General features: G+C 38.2%; 2 protein-coding genes across 6 annotated transcripts; one reads left to right on the top strand and one right to left on the bottom strand.

Annotated features, from left to right (window-relative positions):
- The first annotated feature begins 688 nt into the window (after positions 1 to 688).
- Positions 689 to 9,985, top strand: cdc37l1 (cell division cycle 37-like 1). Of its 5 annotated transcripts, XR_009120141.1 has the most exons (8): positions 689 to 1,010; positions 1,475 to 1,774; positions 2,754 to 2,841; positions 2,942 to 3,057; positions 3,120 to 3,242; positions 3,317 to 3,490; positions 5,750 to 6,030; positions 9,305 to 9,985. XR_009120141.1 is itself a non-coding variant. In XM_058056215.1 (7 exons), exons 1-7 carry the CDS (start codon positions 921 to 923, stop codon positions 5,867 to 5,869), a joined length of 882 nt encoding a protein of 293 aa, XP_057912198.1. In that variant the 5' UTR covers positions 689 to 920; the 3' UTR covers positions 5,870 to 9,985. The 5 variants fall into 5 exon arrangements, 4 of the variants coding, with proteins under 4 accessions (XP_057912198.1, XP_057912196.1, XP_057912195.1 ...); XM_058056215.1 differs by having other exon boundaries at positions 1,475 to 1,645; positions 5,750 to 9,985; XM_058056213.1 differs by having other exon boundaries at positions 5,753 to 9,985.
- A 3,135-nt stretch (positions 9,986 to 13,120) lies between these two features.
- On the bottom strand, positions 13,121 to 22,780 carry ak3 (adenylate kinase 3). The gene is made up of 5 exons (XM_058056216.1): positions 21,854 to 22,780; positions 20,266 to 20,385; positions 17,875 to 18,047; positions 16,954 to 17,072; positions 13,121 to 13,697 (listed from the first exon to the last, which is right to left on the bottom strand). The coding sequence occupies exons 1-5, from the start codon at positions 21,999 to 22,001 to the stop codon at positions 13,586 to 13,588; spliced, it is 672 nt and encodes a 223-aa protein (XP_057912199.1). The 5' UTR covers positions 22,002 to 22,780; the 3' UTR covers positions 13,121 to 13,585.
- Between the last annotated feature and the right edge of the window lie 108 nt (positions 22,781 to 22,888).

The following is a 22,888-nucleotide window of genomic DNA, read 5'->3' as shown; positions in this document are numbered from 1 at the left end:
ACTACTAGTTTCTCAGAGTGGCCTGCCTTGTAAGTCAAAGACTAGGACATTTTTAAAGGAGGATACTTCCTGGTCTTTAAAAAAGCGTGTCATGCTTGTTCAAAGTCCACTACCGCCATCATTCGGTTGGGCTACGTCCTAACAACAACACACTTCTACTTGATTCAATAGATTTAAAAAAACAGCGAAACACATGGCTAATATTTATTGCAATATTCATTATAAAACAAATATATATGAGCCAGAGTGTATGGTTTTACTTACAGACAAACATTGACATTAAGGAGGTTAGAGACCATGTAGTACATCCGCCCAAGGCATATATCAATATGTGTATGATAATGAAGCTATTTGTCCTTTAATAGTATATATACGTAAATATATTCAAGGTGAAAAAGTGTAAGAGTTGTACTTTTCCTTTAAAATGGACACGCTGAAATTCCAATTGCATCATTTCATCCTTTCTTTGGCCCTCTTCCAAAACTTTTGTTCCGATACCAGATTGGGCTGAGAAAATTGATTGAGAAAAATTAAACAAAAGGCAGAGGACATGGAAGACGTGAAAGAAACGCTTTTCATACACAATAACATTGAAGTGAATGAGTTGTCAATTTTGTGTCGTTACCATTAGATGAGAAACACGTGGAACGGATAACTATGAACTGCTGTTTGTCCCGTCCCAGTTTAAGAGTGACACAAGCGAGTAGCAGTGAACTTCATGTTGTTGTTGTTGTTGCCGTCGTTGTCGTTATTTACTGCTCCAGCAGCTGTTTTGACCTATTTCCTCCCACACTGAAATTGTGGCACTGGGGAGCGGAGTTCCCCACACTGGCGACCCGCATGAGTGAATCGTTTACGGGGCAACGCTGTTTTTGACATTTTAAGGCGAGGCTAGCTAGCTGGCTGCTAGCTGAGCAGCGATGGAGTGGCGGAGCAACAACGACGCACAGCCCGACAGTGATCCGCTTTGGACGGTGGCAGGCTGTGGCGGCGTGAGCCCCATTCAGCAGGTAGGTGGCTCAGACTTTGGACACTTTGATTTTTTTATTTCTCGGAAGCTAAACGACACTAAAAGCGAGCTAATTGGGTTGGCGTTGCCTGACTGTGTTGTGACACAGTACAAATAAAGTTATAGTAGATTGCATGGCTGATTGCAGTAGATTTCCTTGAAAAGTGGGACTAATGGAGGCATATCTTTCTCTCTCATGATATTCTGTGGTGGTCTATTTTCGGCTTGCATCCCTCAGTTAGGTCCCTCAGGTCCCACATATTTCCAGACAGCAGCTCTACTGGCTGGCTGTGTTGAATAATATAGTATTTTTAGTCCTCTCAATCTCCTCCTTAAAGCATGGTTGGTGTATAGAGGTCATAAAAGCTGAATCCCAAAATACTCTGATGATTCATTCAGCTGTTGTGTACTAGCAGAGACAGATGCATGATGGGACCATGTGTTCATGTGCGTTCCCTTGTGCAGACACCAGCATCATCATGTGACTGCGCCATGGCGTCCCTCTGCCAGAGCCAGCAGCGCTGTGTGAAGACCTCCATCGTGTCCAGCTGGATGCTGGCCGAAGCCCAGGAGCGCCTGTGCTCTTTGAGGGTCCACTGCTCCGAGTCCCTGGAGCAGGAGCGCGCACGCACGCAGGTCTGTCCCACGGAGCTGACGCACACGGAGGAGGAGTGGCGGCGCAAGGAGAGCATGCTGGGAGGAGGGCAGCAGCCGGGCCGCGGACCCGTGCTCGGGGTCGCCGGGAGTTGGGACGTTTTTGATAAGGTAGCACCAGTCATAAATACCCAAATTTCCTCATATGGTGATAGGTGTGCTCATTTGCTCGACTGCAGAGAGTACCAGGCATCTATTTGGGCTATGGCATTTAGTGGGGATATGAATACATTTTTTTTACACAAGACAATTAAAACAGATAGAATAGACAAAAGAAGATAATGAACATGTAACTAGAATAATTATTCTATGTAAATGGAAAATGTAGTATTCAAGTATTTAAAAAAAATGCACTGCACTGTTACATTAAAGGAGATACCAGATATTATAATAAAACATTTAAATACAGTATTTTCAAAAAAGGTTTTCCCACTGATAAAAACTACTTAATTAACTATGTATCGATATTAAAATGTAATAAAAAAATCATAAAATATATCATAAAACATTACTAAAACATAAAATAAAAAAATAAATGAGGTTGTATACTTTATTAAACTAGTATTAAAGATACATATACATTTAAATAATAATATGAATACATTAAAATAAATAATACAAAAGTAAATATACATTACAGTACAAAATGTGCTATGGTAAACAATAATAATTCATTCATTCATTTTCTACTGCTTATCCTCACAAGGGTCGGGGAGGTATGCTGGAGCCTATCCCAGCTGTCTTTTCGGCGAGAGGCGGGGTACACCCTGGACTGGTGGCCAGCCAATCACAGGGCACATATAGACAAACAACCATTCACACTCATATTCATACCTATGGACAAGTTGGCGTTTTCATTCATTCATTCATTTTCTACCGCTTTTTCCTCACGAGGGTCGCGGGGGTATGCTGGAGCCTATCCCAGCTGTCTTTTCGGCGAGAGGCGGGGTACACCCTGGACTGGTCGCCAGCCAATCACAGGGCACATATAGACAAACAACCATTCACACTCAAATTCATACCTATGGAGAAGTTGGCGTTTTATAGTATTAAATGTTTTAATGGAGTCAATGTGGTCTTTGTCCACCAGAGTATCATCAATGTTCAAAATCAACCGGCAGAGGTGGATCAGTGCAAGACCTTTGTGCAAAAGTATGAACAAGAGCTCAGGCACTTTGGTAAGTCACACAGTATGTTGTACTATGTTGTACTATGCCATACTATATGGACTGTATGTCTATCAAGCTGCTGTATCTACAGTATGTGTCTGTCTATCAGGCATGTTGCGGCGATGGGATGACAGTCAGCGATTCCTGGCCGAGAAGCCTCAGCTCATCTGTGACGAGACGGCCAACTACCTATTTTTATGGTGCATCCGTCTCCAGCAGGAAGGGGTAAACGATAACGGCTAATTCCGACTGCGAGCAGCATTGAAACATGTTGACGTTTCCCGCAGAAAGAAGCGCTGATGGAGCAGGTGGCGCACCAAGCTGTCGCCATGCAGTTCATCCTGGAGATGGCGTCAAACTCTGGGCAGGACCCCAGAGGCTGCTTCAGGCAGTTCTTCCAAAAAGCCAAAGTAAAAGCCGCTTCCCCTGCTCACAGCCGTGTCGCCGTGATGATGACATGTCTGTCGTTGCCGCCCTTGTGCAGGAAGGACAAGAAGTGTACTTGGAAGTCTTCCACAGCGAGCTGGAGGCCTTGAAACGCAGAGTGAGGGAACACGAGGCTCGGTGTAAAAGTGTCGCATGCAGTAACCCGCAGCAGACCAGTAACGGCACAAACTGCAGGCTGGACCCCAAAGAAGCCCACAGCTCTTCACCCCAAGTGAGTGTTGGTGCCTGGCATGCAGGTAGCAGGTCTACGTGGCTGTCAGACAGCTGCAGTACTCACCCACGGGCACAAAATGGCGCTATTGAGCTATAAAAATGGCAATCATCGTTTCGGTCAGGGGTGTCCAAACGTTTTCCAAACCAGCAAGGGTCTCATTAGTGAAAAATTACAGGATTTGCCACTCTGATATTTTGTAAAGCAACACATGTAATTATGCTAAGAAGTTATATATATATATATATATATATATATGTTTTGTTGAATAATCTTTGGCTATTTTCTTGTTGATTTTATTGTACTAACTGTAATAAGTGTTTCCCCAACCGAAATTTTAAAAAAAATGTTATACTACAATTATTGATTTCAACACTATGCTACTAAAATTGTTATTTTTCTTCACATTACAAGTATTTTGTCTTTACATTTTTAATTTATTTAATTTTACAGCTGTTTTTTTATTTTGTAATTTCAACTTCCATCTTAAATATAAATCTATTTGTAACTATGACTTAATTCTTGTAATATTTTGACTCTATCCTCATAATATTATAACTTTTTCCCCAACCTAATTTTCCAAAACTGTCGACTTTATTCATTATTTTGTTTCTCATATTATCACTTTAAAACAATATATAATCTTTTAATAAAATTTTTATTTTTTTATTCGACTCTATGTTGCTGAAATTTCATTATTTAAATTTTTTTTATATAAATAGTTTTTACATTTTAATAAATAATAAATAATAATAATAAATATTTTTTTTAATTTTATAAAAACATTTAAAAAATGTAATTTAATTTTATTTATCTTTATTTTTATGAAATTACATCTATTCTTACATTTTTGTGACTTTTTGAGATTTCTTGTTGATTTCTATTTTTAGACTGTGCCATGGACCACAAATGGCTCCCGGGCCACAGTTTGGACACCTCTGATTTAGTTCCAGCAGTTTGCAGTGTGGCTCGAAGAAACATTGCTGTCCAAAGTTTGGCAGCCATCTTTTCATCCAATAGAATGGAAAAGTGACTCTAAACTTTGCATACGCGTGAGAAGCCCACTCAACTCCAAAGTGCGGATTCCCTCGGTTAATTAATGAGCCTCTGAATGGTGACTCCTTTTCCCCTGCGTTGGGCCCCCGCCGCTTGCCTCACTGCCTGGGAGGGGGGGGATGTTGGCAAAACCGGCCTCCCAGGAATGCAGCCTAGCCTGCTGGAAGCGAGGTGGCGTCGTTCTCTGCTTTCACCTCACATTCATCATTAGGAGCTTTTTTATTTGTGTTTTGATGACACAAGCCATCTGTCCCAAGTGCTAGCGGGGGAAATGCCGGCACATGAATGTTAAAGAGGCGGAGAGCGCTTACATAATCGCGGTTATAATCCTCTAACAAGGCAACTGATGCCTAATCCTTCACCGCCATTTCCACAGGGGCGTCCTGCAAACCAGTCAGCTATTTGATAGCCATATTTGCACCTTTTGCATTGCCACGACCGTAAAATAAAATGGATATAATTGAGGCACACGCCCCTCCAACCCAGACTTTTGGTGGGGAGATTTATTATTAGATATTATACTCATTTGCTAACATGCAAATGTTTTGGTTTTATCATCTTTAAGCCTCCAAATGTATTAAATGTACTTATTCGTCCCGATGCTATCCATTTTGCCATCTATGCCATGCTATATTTTTGTCATGATAATAAACATAACTTTGTGACTTTTTTGACAATTGTTTCGTAATTTGAATAATTCTGTTGTTTATGGAACATTATGACTTTTTTGTAGTTGGAAAATTACAGTGTTTTTTTTTCTTGTAACGATTAGTTTGACTTCATATTAGTAAATTTAGGATTTAAACTACCGCCTTTTTATTATTAACGATAAGAATTTATTTTTGTAATATTTTTGATTTTTTTTCTCGCAGATTACTATTTTTTTGTAATGTTATAAATACTGTATAGTGCCCTGCGATTGGCTGGTGACCAGTCCAGGGTGTACCTGGACTTGTCCAAAGTCAGCTGGGATAGGCTCCAGCATCCTCCTGAGTGAGGATAAGCGGCATAGAAAAAGGATGGATGGTTTTCCATAGCATTAAGACTTTAGTTTTGGAATATTATGGCTTTTATTCTCCCAATATTAAGATTTTATTGTGATAATTCAAAGACTTCCTTGGTACAAATGGCACCTCCTCCCTTCCCTACCTGTTTGTCCAACCCCAAGCTGACCAACCACTTCCTGATGCGTTCTCCTCCCAGCAGGTGTCGGAGTTCCCCAGCAGGCGTCGTATAGAAGCCGGACGGTGGACGAGCGCGGCGCGGTGGATGAAGGATGACGGCCCAGAAAGCGAGGATATACGCATGATGGAGACCTCTTAGGACACTCGCCTTTCTTCCTCACCATTTCGGAGCACCGCAGGAATGAATGGAAAAGCACTGTTGGCCTTGCTCCGTGTCTCTTATGCAGGCCTCCGTCATCGTCATCATCATCCTCATCATCATCAGGCGGCCATGATGATGATGATGAAGAGCAGAAGGTGGTGAGTGTGAGCTTCAATGCTGGCTTGTGTCCTCTTTAACGGCGACGGTGACAATCCTTGGAAAGCCATGGCGTCCCGTAAAAGTGCAAAACATTTTTTTATTATTTTATTTTATTTTTTCATTTTATGTTTACAATTTAGACAACTATGGAGCTTGCATGCGCCATAATTCTACAGTTGCAGTTTGTTTACTTAACTGCAGAGACAACCAGGCATCGGCTTAATTAATAATAATAATACATTTTATTTGTATAGCGCTTTTCAGAGTACTCAAAGACGCTTTACAGTGGAGAAAAAAAAATAAAAATAAACTTAAGGCTTTATTTGTACATTTTCTCATAATTATGCCACAATTAATTTAAATAATTAGTATACAATCATCCCTTGCTGCTTAGTAAAAAAATACATATTTAAGCAAGTGTTCTAAATTCAAAAAGCTGTGTTGACATGTAGTATTCTACTGTGGTCACTAGGTGTCAGTAATGTTACATTGATGAGACAATAGCCACCACAGGAAGTAGTAAAAAAAAAACAACAACAAGGAACTATCTCAATGCTAACGTGTGTGTTTTTGGCCTGTTGTATCGTATCTATGATATTGGGCAAGGGGGGTGGGGTGGGGGGCATCCATGGGAACCGCAACGAACATTCCGATTCTCCCGGCATCGACAAATGCTTTCCTTTCCATTTCGAGATTTGAGGCTGACTTCGCCGACCGGACGAAATAGTCGTGAACATCAACAAATGAAGTTGAGAAAGTTTGCTTAACTTGATAAAAAAAAAAAAAGAGCGGTCGGCTCCGTGCAACATTTGCAACACGATGACAACGTGCAAAGGACACACGTTCGTAGTATGGAAATGGCGCCTGAATCAGACGTCCGTCTCTCGCTAACGTAGCCGAGAGTTTCGGGATGCTAGCTGATGTGGACGTTGGCTGGACATAAAGGACGGGGGCTACCAAGGGGGCGACGGCCAGCCAGCTTTATTTATTTGCAGTCATGGGACCTTCTCAACCCACACAGCACCCTTGCAGCCTTCAAAATAAAAGCACTTTGGGCTATGTCCTGTTGAATTGTGTTAACAAAATAAAAATAGCTTACACCAACATTATTATAGGAGAAAACAAAGAATACTACTTTTCAAAAGCAAACATGTTTTTTATGAAAGTGTACTCAGGGCCACATAAAAAAATGTGAGATTTAGAGAATAAAGTTCAATTCATGAGAATTGTCGTATATTTAGGAGAAAAAAGTAGTAAACTTCAGAAAAGATAATGACGTGAATGTACGATTAAAAAAAGTCTTAATATTATGAGAATAAAGTCGTAAATGTATGTATAAAAAAAGTCGTAATCTTATATGTCATATGTGTCAGACAGGAAATCTAGCAGACTTTTAAAAATCTGACATTTGGAGAACAAAGTTGTACATTTTAGAGGAAAAAAAATATTTATATTTACAAGGATTATAGAAGTTGACAAGAAAAAAAATACAATTACGAGAATAAAGTTGTTATACAGTAAACCTCGGATATATCGGATTCAATTGTTCCCACTGGTTTTGTCCGATATAAGCGAAATCCGTTATATGCGTATACTGGAAAATGTCCGTTTTACGCATATATCGGATTTATATCCGGTATATGCGTAAATCGGATTTTATCCGTTATAAAAAGGCACTTCCTTGACTATGTTTCCAATGAACCTGGACTGGGCAATGAAAAGAGACGTAAGGTAATGAGAATTTAACTTTATTGGACTCTGAGCATAACAAATTGTTAATTAAGCTAGGCCCTGTTACGCCCGTCAGGCCTACGTTATTTCCAATAGTGAGGTTAAGATCTCATTCACTGCTGTGCTAGTATTATTGACGTCACTCACTTTTATATTTGTACTAAATCTGAATCATAAACGTGAATATAAATCGCGCAGGCAACGCTGCAAATGACGTCGTATAGCGGCCTGTCACGATTCGGCGAATCGGAGCGCCACGATGCGGCCATCCGATATATGCGAGGGAAATTTAATGGAAATGCATTGGAACGGGACTGGAGATTTTGTCCGAAATAGGCGAAATCCGTTATAAAAAATCCGATATATGCAATGAATTTTTATTGGAAATGCATTACAGAAAAATCGGTTCTTTTTTATCTGTCCGTTGTGAGCGAATTTCCGATATATCCGAGTCCGATATATCCGAGGTTTACTGTATTACATGTCATATGTGTCGGGGAAATCGAGCACATTTTTTTAAAAATCTGATATTTCAAGAACAAAGAACAAATATTTACGAGAATAGTGTTGTAAGTGTACGAGAAAAAAGTAATCAAATTAAGAAAATAAAGTTGTTATATTACGTGTCATACGTGTCAGGGGAAAATCGAACACACAAAAAAAAAATCGGACATTTTGAAAGTCGTTTTTTCCAGAGGGAAAAAAGTCGTATATTTACAAAAATAGTGTTGTCAGGCAACGCTTGTTACATAAAGTTACTGGTCTTTTCTCGTATATTTCTGACATTGTTCTCTAAATCTCCGATTATTTTAATATTCCGTCCTAACAGGCATTGCCCGAGACAGCCATGGAAAGGGGTGACTTGGGCAAAGGTAGTATTACCACTTTTTTTCTTGTAAATTTACAACTTTGTTGCTACTTTTTTTATTCTTGTAAAATATGACTTTATCCCCGTAAATTTACAACTTTATTCTTGTAAATTTAGAACTCTATTCCCAAAATCCCAGATTATAAGAATTTTTCTCAAACCTAATACCTTGTCGTAAAAAAGCCATATTAACAAAAAATGTTTCACATATCATAAAAAAAAATCGATTGCATCCAAAAAGTATTGTGGTTAGCGCCGTCATTTAAACCATGCAAACTAAAACTCTCTCGCAACTCTAATCGAAATGAGGAATCAGAATCTAATTAAAACGATGCCCAAACCTACTATAGGGGTGTTATTTCATGTCTTGAGGGCTTTAATAATAAGAATAAGAATATGTTGAATGTTGTAAGCAGGTTTTCTATGCTCTAAAATCTTCCATGTGGGAAGATTCCTCCTACTTGGAGGAATTTGACATCACGGTTGGGTCTGGAACCAACGAACCACAGTAAAGAAAGATGTATATTTTAGTGTATATTACTACTGTATGATGATAAATATGTAATACTATCACCACCTCCACCAATAGTTGAACGGTAGCATACTCTTATTTGTTTGTTTTTGTAAGAATCCAATGCGTCATCAGCTTTACAGATGCCACGTCTGCTGTGCAGGTGGTGTGGCAAGTATCTCCACCTCCAGATATACGACGCCATCTTACGGCAGAGAAACCAAGGTGGTGTGTTTGGGGACCGCATGCAGTAAGTTGCATTTAAAGAGGACACAAGTTGGCTTATGCTAATGCTCCGCTCGGCGTCCCATTACAAGTCATTTATGTTTTTTTTTTTTTTTTTTACAGCATTAAATGCACCAATTGCCGTGCGTTTTGTGTCCAAAGCTAAAGTAGCTGAGCTAATGAATGTAGAAGCTAACACTACGTTTGTATCGTCAGGTTAGCTCATCCCACCAAATAATGGTCGTCCTTGTTGCATTCACTCATCTCATTTTTTTTTTTGTAGCGGTTTTATGTCAGGTCAATTTATATTTTTCCCAAAGTTGAGCTTTGACGTTGGCTTTGTGCGGAGACGTAAAGGAGAATGTGTCGTGCACTTTATATTCCAAGCACTTGATAACGCTTCACACTGTATCCTTCTCTGGAAAGGAGCTTTGTCACTAGCTTGACACTTTCTTTCTTCTTTTGCTTTTATTTTCACATTGACTGACGTTAAAAAAAAATGTTTGTTTTTTTTGGGCAGTGTGCCAGATTGCTCAGGCTTGCAGCTGTCTCTCACCGAGATAAAATAAATGAATTAGACAAGAATAAATATCAGTTTGCTGCTGAGTGGCATGACCAATTTGTATTCTCTTACACTCTGTTAGCTGGAATTAAACGTACCGGATGCTGCTTCGTTAAATTATATTGTGGGGGGGTTATTGGTCCATAAAATGGGGAAAAAGCATTTTCCTTATTATAGAAACAAAACTATAATGTATAGTTAGTTTTTGTACAGTGGTGTGAAAAAGTGTTTGACTCTTCCTGGTTGGTTTGCTTGCATATTGGATCATTGTCCTTGGTTTCAGCGTGAGGTCACCAACAGATGGCTCCGCATTCTCATTCATTCATTCATTTTCTACCGCTTTTCCTCACGAGGGTCGCGGGGGGTGCTGGAGCCTATCCCAGCTGTCTTCGGGCGTGAGGCAGGGTACACCCTGGACTGGTCGCCAGCCAATCACAGGGCACATATAGACAAACAACCATTCACACTCACATTCATACCTATGGACAATTTGGAGTCGCTAATTAACCTAGCATGTTTTTGGAATGTGGGAGGAAACCGGTGTACCCGGAGAAAACCCACACATGCACGGGGAGAACATGCAGACTCCACACAGAGATGGTGGAATTGAACCCTGGTCTCCTAGCTGTGAGGTCTGCGCGCTAACCACACTACCGCCGTGCCGCCCGGCTCCGCATTCTCCTTCAGCAGAATTCATGCTTCCATTTATCACAGCAAGTCTTCCAGGTCCTAACGCAGCAAAACAGCACCAAACCATCACACTACCACCACCATATTTTACTGTTGCTATGAGGTTCTTTTTCCGAAATGTAATGGAACACACACATTCAGACCAGAGAGTATTCTCCCAAAGGTGTTGGGGATCTTCAATATGTTTTCTGGAAAAATTGAGACGAGCCTAAATGCAGTGGTTTTGGTCTTGCAACTTTTCCATGTAGGTCGTTCTTCAGGAACACTGACTAACTGAGGCAAGTGAGGCCTGCGCTTCTTTGCTGATGTTGTTGTGGGGTCTTTTGTGACCTCTTGGATGACTCGTAGCTGCGCTCCTAAGAAGGTTTCACCACTGTTCCATGTTTTGGCCATTTGTGGATAATGGCTCTCGCTGTGGTTGGCTGTGGTTGGAGTCCCAAAGCTTTAGAAATGACTCTATAATCCTTTATTTTTATAATTTTAATAATATCTTTATATATTTATTTATAATATCTTTATTTAATATAATCTTTATAATTTTCCACACTTTTTCCACACTTTGGATTTATTTCTCCCTTAATAATAAAAAGTTTCATTTAAAATTTTCATTGTTTTGTTCAGTTGTGTTGTTATTGACTAATATTTAAATTAGTTTCTAACATTTAAGTGTGACAAAAATCTTAAGAAATCTGATAGGGGACAAACACTTTTCCACACCACTCTACTTGGTGATATTATTTTATACAAGTTAGTAGTTGAATGGATATTTTAATATTCCATTTTGGATATGTTTTTATTTATTCCAACTCCAAATTGTAATCTCTTTGAGGTGAATGCAATTAAAAAAGAATATATCACATTTAAAAGCAATATTGTAGAAGGTAATGTCGTAATAGTATGACTTACTGCATTTCCCACAAAATACGTCATTTTTCTCGTAACATTACATGCATTTTTGTTCTTTTATATTTTAGCTTTCTTATAATTTCATGTGGTATGGTATTTAAAAACACATCTCTCCATTATTTTGTGATTTATTTTTGTTTTCAAAAACAACAATAGTTATATTTCATGGGACTATTTCCATATTTTTTTTATTTATTTTTATTTTATTTCCTTTTAATATGTACCGATCTCATCAGTGTTGACAAATGCATGACATTTTTCCTCAGGTGTTGATGCAACATGCGGTTGAGAATGTTCCTAAAATGTCAGTTGGGATACGCTGTGGTCGTCTACCCCCACCGGTATGCTAAAACCAGCTCTTCCATCCTAATAGTGTCTACGGGGTGTTTGGACTTACAAAATATTGAAAAAATAAGTCAAACCGGGACTCAATCAGGCATAGGCTAGAAAATAATTTATTTAGATTAATTTAAACATTTATTGTATTGAATCGTTAGATTTGTTGACCATGAACACATACCATGGAAGGGTTTGATTGACGTAAATGCTAGCATGATAACGCTAAGTGTTTACATTAATGTTGACCTCTGAAAATGCTAAAAATGTTAATAAGTACAGTACAGGCATGTTAGCATGCTGACACGCTAACATTAGCATGCTAACACCTAGCATGATAGCTGTGCTTGTCTGCAAAAGTTTATATTCATGAAAATTGAAAAAAAGGCAAGTATGGTCATGCTAATATGTAGCATAAATGAAAAGGGCTAAAAATCCAACTATGCTAATATTAAAATGCTAGCAATGCTAACATAGTAATGTTAGCATGCTAACACCTAGCATGATAGTGGTACGTATCTGCATAACTTTATCTTCATGAAAATTAGCAAAAAAATGCTAGTATGCTCATGCTAACACATAGCATAAATGAAAATGTATCCATTCATCCATTTTCTATGCTGCTTATGCCTATCCCAGCTGTCTTGGGGCGAGAGGCGAGGTACACCCTGGACTGGTGGCCAGCCAATCACAGGGCACATATAGACAAACAACCATTCACACTCACATTCATACCTATGGACAATTTGGAGTCGCCAATTAACCTAGCATGTTTTTGGAATGGGGGAGGCTGCTGGAGTGCTAAAAATCCAACTATGCTAATATTAAGATGCAAGCAATGTTAGCATGTTAATGTTAGCATGCTAACACGATAATGCTAAGTGCTCATACAGTATGTGTCTACCCATGTAAACTTGAAAATGCTGCTATGTTAGCATTAGCATGCTAACAATGTTAACATGCTGGGGTTTGCAACAACTAGCATGATAACGATATCTGTTTATACTGTACATGTGCCTATCCATAAAAATTGCAAAAAATGGAAGTATGCTAATGTAGCATGTTAACATCTCATTTGATAGTGCAAGTGGTCTACAAGTACTCAGACCATTTTTGTGGAGTTTTATGCAGAAACGCCGAAAACGGTATGATCACGCAATGTTAAATAATCATTTTTAAAATTCCTGGATCCAGACGTTGATTGCCACAAAACATAGTCGGTTCTCCATATCCCACTTCTGACAATTCCTGAAAAGTTAATCCAAATCCATTCAGAACTTTTCAAGTTATTTTGAACCCAGAAAAACAAACATAACCTCGTCGCTGTGCTTGGCGAAGGTAACAACTCCAAAAAACAGCTCATTTTCACATTTATTTGTTTTTTTAACATACTTCTGTTAAGAATGAACAAAAGGCACACATCCATTGTAAGGCATGTTAAAAACATACAACATTCAAAGGCACAGTATCTCTCCTGGAACATCCCATGCACTTTCCCTTCAGGAAGTGGTTAAAAATACTTCCTATATCAGGGATGGTCCCCAGGTGGCAAAAAGCCTACAATCGAAGTGTTTTTAAATTAAGAATATCTTTTAGGAGTGTTTAAATCTGAATGAACCATTCAAATAAAATAAGATGTTTTGTCCCATCCAGGACTGACGGACATGAATGATCCGTAATAATATTATATGAATAATAACAGGAGAAAGAGTCAGTCATGTGTTGCTAGGCAACCCCCTTGTTGACCACGGAGAGCTTTTTGTGGAGGAAAGCTTCTACGTGAGGCCAGATCTTGTTGGTTTCTGTCCCGGAGAATGTCTCCAGTACGCCTTTACTCCTGCAAGACAAACACAGACGTGATGCGTATCACTTCCTGCTGCAAGGTCAGTACTTGCTGGTTCGCTTCTTTTTACACTTTTACCCTTTCCCCGTCCCATTTGTCTCATTGAAAACACATTTATTCTTTAGCTGTTGTATAATCTACTGAGCAAACACAGACTTAGCAATGCTTGCAAGAAAAAGAACAGTACACAGGAATTACACATTCAACAAACTAAAGAAGCAGAAAGAACATATAAGACTTCTATAAGTTGACTACAATCTTAAGAGTGTAAACAAGGAAGCCAAGTACAAAAACAATATTAGAGCAGCCCGAGGCATTCTAAATAGTATTAACAGGAAAAGTAACTACCCTAATTATTTCATGGTTGGAAACATTTATAATGATAATACCAATTCCAAAATTCAGGAGAAATGAGGAAAGGAATGAAACAATAGAAAGGAACCCTAATTCTGGTAATGGTTTAATTTCATTTGAACATGCATCAGATTACAATTGAATTCATCAAATAATCAGTTCACAGTTCCACATGTCCAAAAGGAGTAGGAAGAAGCAAAGCTTATTAAATCCTACCCCTCCATCTGGTACTTTTACAATCAGTAACTGTTACATTTGTTCACTTCCTGCTTTCCATAATACAGTTTAAGTTTTTTTTTTAATAATGCACCTCATACCGAAGTACAAGGTGATATGAGCATCCAATGCCATAATGTGTACCATAGTAAGTGTCAATATAGTGATATATATAGCACATCATGACTGGTTCAAGACTCTTCATCCTTGTATTTAGCAAACATCAACTGCTTGTATTGTTTCTTGAATTGGCTCATCGTTGTGCATTGTTTGAGGTCCTTACTCAATCCATTCCATAGTTTGATTCCACATACTGAAATGCTATGGCTTTTTAACGTAGTCCTAGCATAGAAGTGTTTCAAATGAACTTCTTCCCTGAGATCATATTTCTCCTCTCTTGTAGAGAAGTATTGGATTACATTTTTCCGTAATTGGTTATTTTTAGCCTTATGCGTTATTTTAGCTGTTTGAAGATGAACTACTGTATTTTCCGGACTCTTAGTCACACTTTTTTTTCATAGGTTGGCTGTTCCTGCGACTTATAAATGAAAAAAAAACTGTTTACGTTACATAAAGACTGGACACTTTTCTGTTCATGTTTATTTTTAGTGTAGCTGAATAACCATTGTGTTAGCATATCTTACACCTATTCAGCCTGTTCTCTATTCTTTTATTGTTAGAACTTGCCTTCCAAAAGGACATAGTTTTGGTTTTTACCAAATACTATAAAAAATACTATAAATTGTGTCAAAAATAGTTATAAAAATGTGTATTTCCGTATTCATGCTTGTTTGTTAGCTAGCAAGCTACTTCCTGGTTTATGGAGGATGATGTGCGATGACCAGACTGTACATTTAAATATTTTAGAAAAGGGGCTTACCCCTTCATTTGTGACGGATGATATACAAAATATAAAAATGTATATTCTCTATATTTTTGTATCTATATATTTTTTTTACTCCGGAGCGGCTTATAGTCCATAACATGTATGTACTTTAGTCATTAGTTCCTCAGCAACTACCGTATATGTGTACCTTATTGTACAGTTACACTGAATATTTCAAATTAAACAAACTTAAATATTAAAAAAAAGTTCTCACTGCCTCTCTGGCAGCAGCAAGCTAGCTTGGTTTTCTTCCCAACAGGCTAAGTACAAGTGGCTATTACATTTATGGGGTACAAGCTAACTTACCAACCTTGCTCTCTTGTTATCGTCATAACACATTTAAAGTGATGCAGGTCATATCACTAGCAACGTTTACATGAGGAGTTTTTCTCTTTCCGAATGGAATCTTTCCGTATGACCTTTCCGAAAGCAATGGTATACATCAGGGGTCTCAAACATGCGGCCCGCGGGCCAAATGTGGCCCACAGGACACTAGTTTGAGGCCCCCGCCTTGATATGAAAGTTTAATGTTAGTGCGGCCCGCGCAAGTTTGATATGGATGCTGTATGGTATCATGTACCCAGAAAAAATTATTACGTTTGATTAATGTTCATGTTAAAGGTTAAATAACTTAATAGTTATCCTCCCTATCCGTGTGGAAGTGGTAAGTTTTTGGCTTTTTAAGTTTAAAGGAAATAACTTGAAGGCTACCGTTTAGGTCGCTAGCTCTCTAGTTTGCGAGTTAGCGTGTGTCTCAAGACCCTGCAGTTGCGCAATATGTTGTAAATAAAAAGAGTATAAATGTGACTATAGTCGTGTTTTGTCATGTCTACAGGGCTCTAATAATGCTTTGTTCATTTTAATCTGAAAAAAAATAATTTGTCTACCCACCAACTATATGTGGTTTCTTAAGTTTTTATTATTTGCCGTTTTATTATTATTATTATATTTATTTATTTATTACTGATTGATTGATTGTATTTATTTTTGATTTGTTTATTTATTTTTCATCTTATTTTGTGCAGAAAAATAAAAATTAAGATATTTGAGAACAGTGGAATGTTTTATCAGAGCTTTTATTGTAGAAAATCGGAAGCAAAGCACTGAAAAGGTTTGTCTATTTTTCTGTTTTTAAGAAATGCGTTGTTTTTTTTTTTTTTTGGAAAACCTGATGCGGCCCAGCCTTGCCCAGACCCTAGCTCCAGTGGCCCCCAGTTAAATTAAGTTTGAGACCCCTGGCGTAGTGTGTCCAACTTTAAGATAGTGATGCTATCACAGGGGTCTCCAACAGTGACTTTATCTTGTATGCTAGCAGTACCTCACCAGCTGATGTTGACAAGTTCACCAAAGATTACCGTATTTTCCGGATTATAAGTCACACTTCTTTTCATAGGTTGGCTGTTCCTGCGACTTATACTCCAGAGCGACTTATAAATGAAAAAACTGTTTATGTTACATAATTTATTTATTTTTGGTGTAGCTGAATAACCATTGTGTTAGCATATCTTACACCTATTCAGCCTGTTCTCTATTCTTTTATTGTTAGAACTTGCCTTCCAAGAGGACGTAATGTCGGTTTTGGTCAAGTAAAATGCGACTTATACTACAGTGCGACTTATGTATATGTATGTTTTTTTCTACCCAATTATGCATTTTTGGCCTTGTGCGACTTGTACTCCAGAGCAATTAGGCAATCCAGAAAAATTGCCATTTGCTTTGTTATGCTAATTTGGGCCATGATTACTATGGACTTCATTGTGTGAGTGCGCTATTATCTGTGATTGATTTATCTACCTGTAGTACTCTAGGACGGGCTCCGTCTGGGTTTCGTAGGCCTTCAGCCTCCGCGTGACAGTCTCGGGCGTGTCGTCGTCCCTCTGGACCAGAGGTTCCCCTGTGACATCATCACGACCCTGAAACACATGACTGGAGCTTGACCACATTGATTGGTTGGTTGATGATGAATGAACAATGGCTCCGCTGTTAAATTTAGTGCTTGGACAACAACAATTATAACATCTTGTCAATTAGATTGGCTTGTGTAAACTTTGGCACTTTTCAGGTTAAAACTCAACTCTGAACCCCCCCGACCTCATTTCCTGTCCCCCTACAAGGTAAACTGTCTTAACTTTACTATATCGGGTAATATAGGGGTGTTACTTCATGTCTAGGTGGCTCTAATGATGTTTAAAAGCGGATTTAGAAGGTTTTAAACAGTTCTTTCTATGCCGTAGCTGTGAAAATATTCCATTTATGAAAAAGGAATCCTACTTAACAGAAATTCACTTATCACGGTCGGGTCTGGAACCAGGTACCCGCCATAAACGAGGGATTTGTGTATACATTTTTTTTTTCATTTTTGTAGGGTCCCTCAAAATGATCCTATATTCATACAAAACTTAAAACTTTCATTATGGTGGTAGTGGAATTGTGTATCTGTATCATACATGGTAGTTTTCAATATGTCTATCTATACATTTTCCTGAATATTATGATGGATTTATTTGATTGCTGCACCACAAGAACTATGTGGGGCATTAAAACGCTTACACACTGATATACATGCCTATTTTATACAAATGTGTAACCCGCAAGGCATGCTGGGTAGTGTGTATGTTATATACATACGTATGTCTATACTTTACAAATGGATGTACCTGCTAAGCATGAATAAGAAGATGTAGTCAACAGAAAAATAAAAGGTGTTTTACTTACAGGCTCTTTGGGCGGGTTGAAGTCTACGTTGTACACTCTGCCACTGGGCAGATGAGTCCATCGCGAGGTCAGTCTCTCTTTGATGGTGTGGAAAGGAACGTTGAGGTTGATGACCGTGTCCACGCGGTAGGCGTCGTCCAGAGCTTCTGCCTGGTTGACGGTTCGAGGGAACCCTTTTGGCGAGAAGGAGAAATACAATGGGAAGAAACAAAGACCACTATGGGTTAGTGTTGGGGTTTGGTATCTAAAGTCAGTTTGTTAGCTAGCAATTTCTGGAGGATGATTCCAATGTTCCAATGTGACTAACGGCGAACAAAGACGATACAAAAAAACCTGTGTATTCGCTGTATTTGTGCTTGAATGTATGTTAGCTAGCAGGCTACTTCCTGGTTTATGGATGACGTAGGACGACAGGACTGTGCCATTTTATATTCTCAAGCGGGACTAACTGTTCAAATGAAACTGAAAATAATAGGAAATGCATCAAAAAAAAGTTTTAAAACGTGGATTTTAAGTATTTGTGCTTGTTTGTCTGTTTGTTAGCTAGCAGGCTACTTCCTGGTTTATGGATGATGTAGGACGACAGGACTGTGCCATTTTATATTCTCAAGTGGGACTAACTGTTCAAATGAAACTGAAAATAATAGGAAATGCATAAAAAAAGTTTTAAAACGTGCATTTTAAGTATTTGTGCTTCTGTGTCTGTTTGTTAGCTAGCAGGCTACTTCCTGGTTTCTAGATGCTTTTAAGATGATAAGACTGTACTATTTTATATTGGGAAAATAAGCTAGCTTCTAGATTGTGACAGAAGTGGTATAAAATGAAAATAAATTGTGTGAGAAAGCATTTACAAATTTTTATTCTCCGTATTTGTGTTTGTATGTTAGCTACATAGCAGGCTAACAGAGGTTTACAGAGAATGGTGTAGGATGACAGGACTGTACCATTTTATAGTATAAAAATAGGCTAATGTCTGAATGTGACACAAAAGATGAAAAATAATATAAATTGCGTCAAAAAAAGTTTGAAAATGTGGATTCCCCATATTTCTGCTTGTTTGTTGGCTAGCAGGCTACTTCCAGGATTCTGGATGACAATGTAAGATGACAGGACTGTACTATTTTATTAGGAAAAATTGATAACTATTCCACTGTGACGGAAATAAAAAAAATGAAAACAACTTAACATAAAAAAAATTATAAATGTATATTCTCTGTAAAGATGATGTAAAAAGGCAGGAGAGTACCATTTTATATTAGGAAAAGGGGCAACTGTTTGAATGTGACACAATTGGTGAAAAAATTATATAAATCATGTCAAATAGTTATTAAAATGTGCATTTCCATATTTATGCTTGTTTGTTAGCTAGCAGGCTACTTCCTGGTTTCTGGATGCTTTTAAGATGATAAGACTGTGCTATTTTATATTGGGAAAAGGAGCTAGCTACTAGATTGTGACAGAAGTGGTAAAAAATGAAAATAAATTGTGGGAGAAAGCATTTACAAATTTATACTCTCCGTATTTGTGTTTGTATGTTAGCGACATAGCAGGCTAACAGAGGTTTACAGAGGATGGTGTAGGAGGACAGGATTTTATAGTATAAAAATAGGCTAATGTCTGAATGTGTGGATTTTCCATATTTGTGCTTGTTTGTTGGCTAGCAGGCTACTTCCTGGATTCTGGACGACAATGTAAGATGACAGGACTGTCCTATTTTATTAGGAAAAAGGGATAACGATTCCATTGTGACGGAAATGGTAAAAAAAATAACTTAACGTAATTTTTTTTTTATAAATGTATATTCTCCGTAAAGATTATGTTTGTTAGCTAGCAAGCTACTTCCTGGTTTATGGAGGATGATGCACGATGACCAGACTGTACATTTATATATTTTAGAAAAAGTGTCTTACCCATTCATTTGTGACGGATGATATACAACATTTAAAAATGTATATTCTCTATATTTTTGTATCTATATTTTTTTGCGGGCAAAAAAAGGTTTTGTAATGTGTATTTTCTGTACTTGTGCTTGTTAGTCTGGTTGTCAGCTAGCATGCTACTTATTGGTTTATGAAGCAATCTAATGTTGGTCAATACATGCTAAGCTAACAAAACATCGTAGCATTGTGTTGTGGCTGACAACTTAGTTTAATATCTAATAATACATCTCATTAATTCATTCGCTACCAAAGACATATATATGTTTTTTTCAACCCGACCACTTGCTCCCAAATACTTTAATACTTCATTTTTATTTTTTTTATTTATGATTATTTATGATTAGGAACAACGGAAGGATTGGGTTACATATCCCTTGCACACAGTTTTTAGGGAAATATGACACAGAAAGTAGCTGAGGAGAAACATATAATATTTTTGATATTTTCTTACCGTCAAGCAGCCAGCTGCTTTGTGGGATGGCTTTCAGGTCTCTGAGGATGAGGCGAGATATGACGTGGTCTGGTACCAGCTGACCCTGATCAATACTGGCCTTCATCAGCAGTCCCAACTCTGACTCCAGAAAAACAAATGGCATGTTTTTGTTGTTTTTTATGGTTCATATAATAACCTTTCACACATGAACCTGGATTCTACCACAGCAACTAACAAAACACGCCTTTTCATTTACGTCTCACAGAGGAAATGTGCCGGCAATGTTTACTTTTCGGTTCTGGTCATGTCGACATAAACGGCTTCCACTGTCTGAACAATCTGACAGCAGCTTTTCTTTGCAAATTCCTGGAAGTTTAAACAAGAAGCACTACAAATGCAAAGACTAGCAGCAAATGATGGTATAATAGTTAACAGCTCTAGGGTCTATAACGTCACTCATGCCAGTTGATCCTTAAAAACAGCAGAACCCTCTGGTCACATGACTACTGTATATTACCCATATAGCAGGGCTCTCAAACTCAATTTACTTGGGGGCCACTGGAGCTCGGGTCTGGGTGAGACTGGGCCGCATCAGGTTTTCCAAAAAAAAAAAACCTGCATTTATTAAATTTAATATTTAAAAAAACTTCACTTTGGTTCCAATTTTCTACAAGAAAAGCTCTGATAAAACATTCCACTGTTCTCAAATATCTTATTTTTTATTTTTCTACACAAAATAAGATGAAAAATAAATAAACTAATCAAAAATAAAGAAAATCAATCAATCAGTAATAAATAAATAAATATAATAATAATAATAAAACAGCAAATAATAAAAACTTAAAAAAACACAAATAGTTGGTGGGTAGACAAATGATTTTTTTCAGATTAAAATGAACAAAGCATTATTAGAGCCCTGTAGACATGACAAAACACGACTACAGTCACATTTATACTCTTTTTATTTACAACATATTGCGCAACTGCAGGGTCTTGAGACACATGCTAACTTGCAAACTAGAGAGCTAGCGACCTAAACGGTAGCCTTCAAGTTATTTCCTTTAAACTTAAATAGCCAAAAACTTACCACTTCCACACGGATAGGGAGGATAACTATTAACAGTAATTTAACCTTTAACATGAACATTAATCAAACGTAATAATTTTTTCTGGGTACATGATACCATACAGCATCCATATCAAACTTGCGTGGGCCGCACTAACATTAAACTTTCATATCAAGGCGGGGGCCTCAAACTAGTGTCCTGCGGGCCACATATGGGATCTGTGTAACGCAATCTACATAATGATCATTCACATTGTATCCGTGTTGATACCCAGACAACTAAAGCTCTGTCATGCTTATCTTTACTGCTCTTTTCATGTGCAGTCAAGGTGATCTTGAGGAGCAGACCTTCCAAAGTCCGACTTGTTTCCAGTGTCAACTACTCCCAGTGCGATCAAACCAGTTTGATTACGTCACTTAAAACGATAAAACTGTCTTTTGTGTGTGTGTGTGTGTTCCAGATAAACTGATACAGAAAAGCTCTCAACTTAAACCTCACCGAAGTCTTGTTAAACTTTTGGACGAGTCGTGCAAACTCACCCGTTTTAGCGTTGATGTTGCGTCTGAGAATGTCCCCACTGGAGATGTGTTCCAGGCCAAAAGTTTTCGTGATCCGCCCAGACACCGTCCCCTTGCCGGAACCGGGGGGTCCCATGATGACCGCGCGGAAGAGCCTCTGCAGAACCATGGTGTCGTCGATCACAGCGAGACTTTTAATGTTGCAGTTTACCAAAGCAAACCCTCCTTCCTTCCTTTCTTCCTTCCTTCCTTGCTTCCCGTGGATGCTCGATGAAGCGGAGAGTTCTGCTAAAAACGTCAGCAGGGGAGGTGGGCGCGTCCTGGAGCGTGAACGCGCCTCCTTCCTTCAAGCAACCTGAGGAGGAGGAGAAGGAAGTTGCGCAAAGCAAGATGCGCACTTGCAACGACGCACATGTCCTTTCACGCCAAGGCCAGTGTTTATTCAGTTATGCAATTAATTAAATTGTATGTTAAATATCATTTTCATAGACACATTTCAAATATTTACATAGCACTACTGCTGAGTTACTATACATTATACTACATAATAAGTACATATTCAACCTACGTATAAACGATAAAGACGATAAAAATGTATCCTTGGAAATGTGTTAAGCTGCTTATTTGTTTGTTTGTTATTATATAACTCCATCTGCAGGCCGGAAGTGGAACCGTAGCCACTTGCTTCTCCTCCTGAGGCCCAACCGTGCATTGTTACTCTCTGGAAGGAACAATACTCTACAAGTGTGAAATACATCCTGGCTGTCCGAAACTGAAAACAACACATTTGTCCAATGTCCTGTGTTGGACATGAGGACTTTCTACTATTACGTTGCTACCTTTTCATTAAAAATGTAAAATGATCACGTTGGTAACCAAGATGCTGCCTATGAAAAGAAGTATGTACGCTAATAGCTCAATACATTGTTTTTAGGCAACTGGTGAATTATAAAGAAATATCTTGACTATTATCATGAATGACCAAAGTTTTCATACCGCTGTATATACTGCCCAACAAAAACAATTCTATTTTTTTCCCTTACGACTTTCCGTAGT

This window comes from Doryrhamphus excisus, chromosome 19 (genome assembly GCF_030265055.1).
Source record: "Doryrhamphus excisus isolate RoL2022-K1 chromosome 19, RoL_Dexc_1.0, whole genome shotgun sequence".
Classification (NCBI taxonomy): Eukaryota; Metazoa; Chordata; class Actinopteri; order Syngnathiformes; family Syngnathidae; genus Doryrhamphus; species Doryrhamphus excisus.
This window is presented reverse-complemented; position numbering and strand designations above follow the sequence as displayed.